At 35.0% G+C, this 2,500-nt stretch overlaps 2 protein-coding genes across 5 annotated transcripts in view; one reads left to right on the top strand and one right to left on the bottom strand.

Annotated features, from left to right (window-relative positions):
• Window positions 1-2,500, top strand: part of LOC122627490 (26S proteasome non-ATPase regulatory subunit 1) — a 57,322-nt gene that overhangs the window by 32,661 nt on the left and 22,161 nt on the right. The gene's annotated exons all lie outside the window — the stretch shown is intronic.
• Window positions 1,324-2,500, bottom strand: part of LOC122627492 (alpha-2A adrenergic receptor) — a 67,087-nt gene continuing 65,910 nt past the window's right edge. For 2 of the 3 annotated variants that reach the window (XM_043808616.1, XM_043808615.1), the window contains one exon: window positions 1,324-2,352. In XM_043808616.1, the coding sequence (XP_043664551.1) occupies window positions 1,817-2,352 (536 nt within the window). In that variant the 3' untranslated portion in view covers window positions 1,324-1,816. The remainder of the gene's footprint in view (window positions 2,353-2,500) is intronic. The other variant, XM_043808614.1, reaches the window with a different exon arrangement.

Below are 2,500 nucleotides of genomic sequence, written 5' to 3'. Positions count from 1 at the left end.
TCATCGTAAGTCGCATCCAGTCAGTATCTTCGAGATCTAATAATCTTAATATTATTTTACAGAGTCCCTTAAAATAAGAGAGATTGTTCGCGCGCTATTATATATATGTATATATTTCTTAATCGAATTACGTTCAGTGTATCTTTGAGCAATTGGAGGAGATCCGTCGAAAGCAATCTCATTTCAACAGGATCGAATAAAGGTTAAAGTAGAACGTTTTCGTAGTAAAGGAGAGTCCTCGTTACTACTACGTAGAGATTTCGAAATTTCGACCGATAGTTAAAAAAAAAAAAAAAGAAAAAGAAAGAAAGAACTGACGTAAGCTTTCTCAGAGTTCTTCTTAAAGAGCACGTTACACTTTCGAATTTTATCGTGATAGTGAGAGTTCGTGACTCGTTGCGCATCGTTGAATTTCCGAATCCCATTGCACCTGGGATTTTAGTATTTTGATCAAGGTAAAGTCATCCGTGAGAATACAAGATTTCCCATTGGAAAATCTAAGAAAATTGCTTCTCCACTCTCTTTTTCTTTATCTCCTCGCATTCGTTTGCCATTGGCAAAGCTCGTTGAAAACGTGAATGCTACGATAAGAACGAGAGAGGGAGAAAGAGAGAGCAAGAGGGTGAGTGAGAATGAGTGAGTGTGAATGAGTGAATGAGTGAGTGAGAAAGATAACACCTGTTTTCGTCTATCATTTATATACTGTACTGTATACTGAGACGACGACAACAACAATAACAACATCAATAACAACAACAACAACAATGACGACGATCCAAACGCATATTCGAAAGAATTCGCAACGATTCACAAACTATCAACGATCGGCTCGGATAAACTTAATCATTCTCGAGCACCATCATTAAAATCTATTTACTCGTGGATCGAGGATCCATTTATTAATGATCTATTTTAAGATCGATTATTGTACGCCTATCCGGCATATCAATCAACGAGTTTTGCGAAAGTTTAATAATCCATATAAAACGTCTATATAATAATATTTCATCATCGATAATTATGGATAACACGTATATAATGGATCTTTAAGTTTGATCGAAGGAGATAACACGAGGAACGTTCCGACAATCGTTTATTATTATTATTATTATTATTATTATTATTATTATTATTATTATTACTATTATTATTATTATTATTATTATTATTATTATTATTATTATTATTATTATTATTATTAATTTATTCATTTGATCAACTATCTTCTATAATATCTTTTAATGTCTTAAAATGAAAGAAAGAAGAAAAAGAAAAGAAAAATCAAAATTCGATCATTATATATGTTATTGCCAAAAGACGCACACAAACTCACACACGCATGCATGCACATTTCATTTTCATGATATTGAAATTCGATCGACTTAGATCCTTAACTATGGAAGCATTTCTTACGTTTTACATAGAAATAATAATCACGATTCTCTTCAAGAGAGAGGAAAAAAGTGTCTTATTTTATTATTATTATTATTATTATTATTATTATTATTATTATTATTATTATTATTATTATTATTTCGATCCTCACCGAAGATCTCTCGATTAATCAAATCTCCTATCCGATGTGTCTGAACATTGTCATGGGGATGTGAGAAAGTAAAACAGAAAGAAAGAAAAAAAGAAAGAAAAAGAGAGAGAGAGAGAAAGAGAGAAAGAGAAAGAATAAGAGTTCCATCGACGTCTTTTCTGGTTCTATCTCATATAATACTCTTCCTTTTTATCAAAGCTCAATCTCTTGGAAACTAAATGGACGTTAAAGCCTGGTAACGGCAGACCCCGGTCTCCCGGGGCCGAGTGCCTACCTAGATGGTCTCCAAGCTTGATTCCTGTATCTGCAGAGAAGTACCTGTTTGAAGGTCTGCCTGAATACCTTATTAAAAATAGTGTAAAATATAGGATTGACCATGGAACTGGCATAACCGAGCCATGTAACCAAATCGAAGATATTACGATCGATCTGTCTCTCGCAATCTGGACATACAGCTGGGACGAGATTCAAGACGAAAAAGGGTGCCCAGAGAATGACGAAGGTGAAGAAAACAACACCAAGAACTTTAGTAGCTTTTTGCTCGAGCCTTATGATCCTACCATGTCTCGAGCTATTCCTTGAAACAACGCTACTCGTTCTCGAATGATGAGCACGAACACCACTAGCACTAGTACCACTACCACTACCACCACCACCACCACCACCACCATATCTTAAGATAGGTGACGACGGGTTGCCAGTTTGTTTCAAAGGCGTACTGGTTGCCGCGCCATTATGCGCGCGCATCGTCGCCGCACGTCGTAATGTTGTTGCCTTGGTACCCGCCAACTGAGTTCTCGTACTACCTGTTGGCAAAAATTTATTAATATAATTTACGGTTATTAGATATATTAGAATATTTGGAATTTTATATATATATATATGTGTGTATATATATATATAAATTGTTGATCGAATGTCTTACGTTTACGCGATGGAACGCATACAAAAAAG

The sequence above is a fragment of the Vespula pensylvanica genome, chromosome 3 (assembly GCF_014466175.1).
Source record: "Vespula pensylvanica isolate Volc-1 chromosome 3, ASM1446617v1, whole genome shotgun sequence".
Classification (NCBI taxonomy): Eukaryota; Metazoa; Arthropoda; class Insecta; order Hymenoptera; family Vespidae; genus Vespula; species Vespula pensylvanica.
This window is presented reverse-complemented; position numbering and strand designations above follow the sequence as displayed.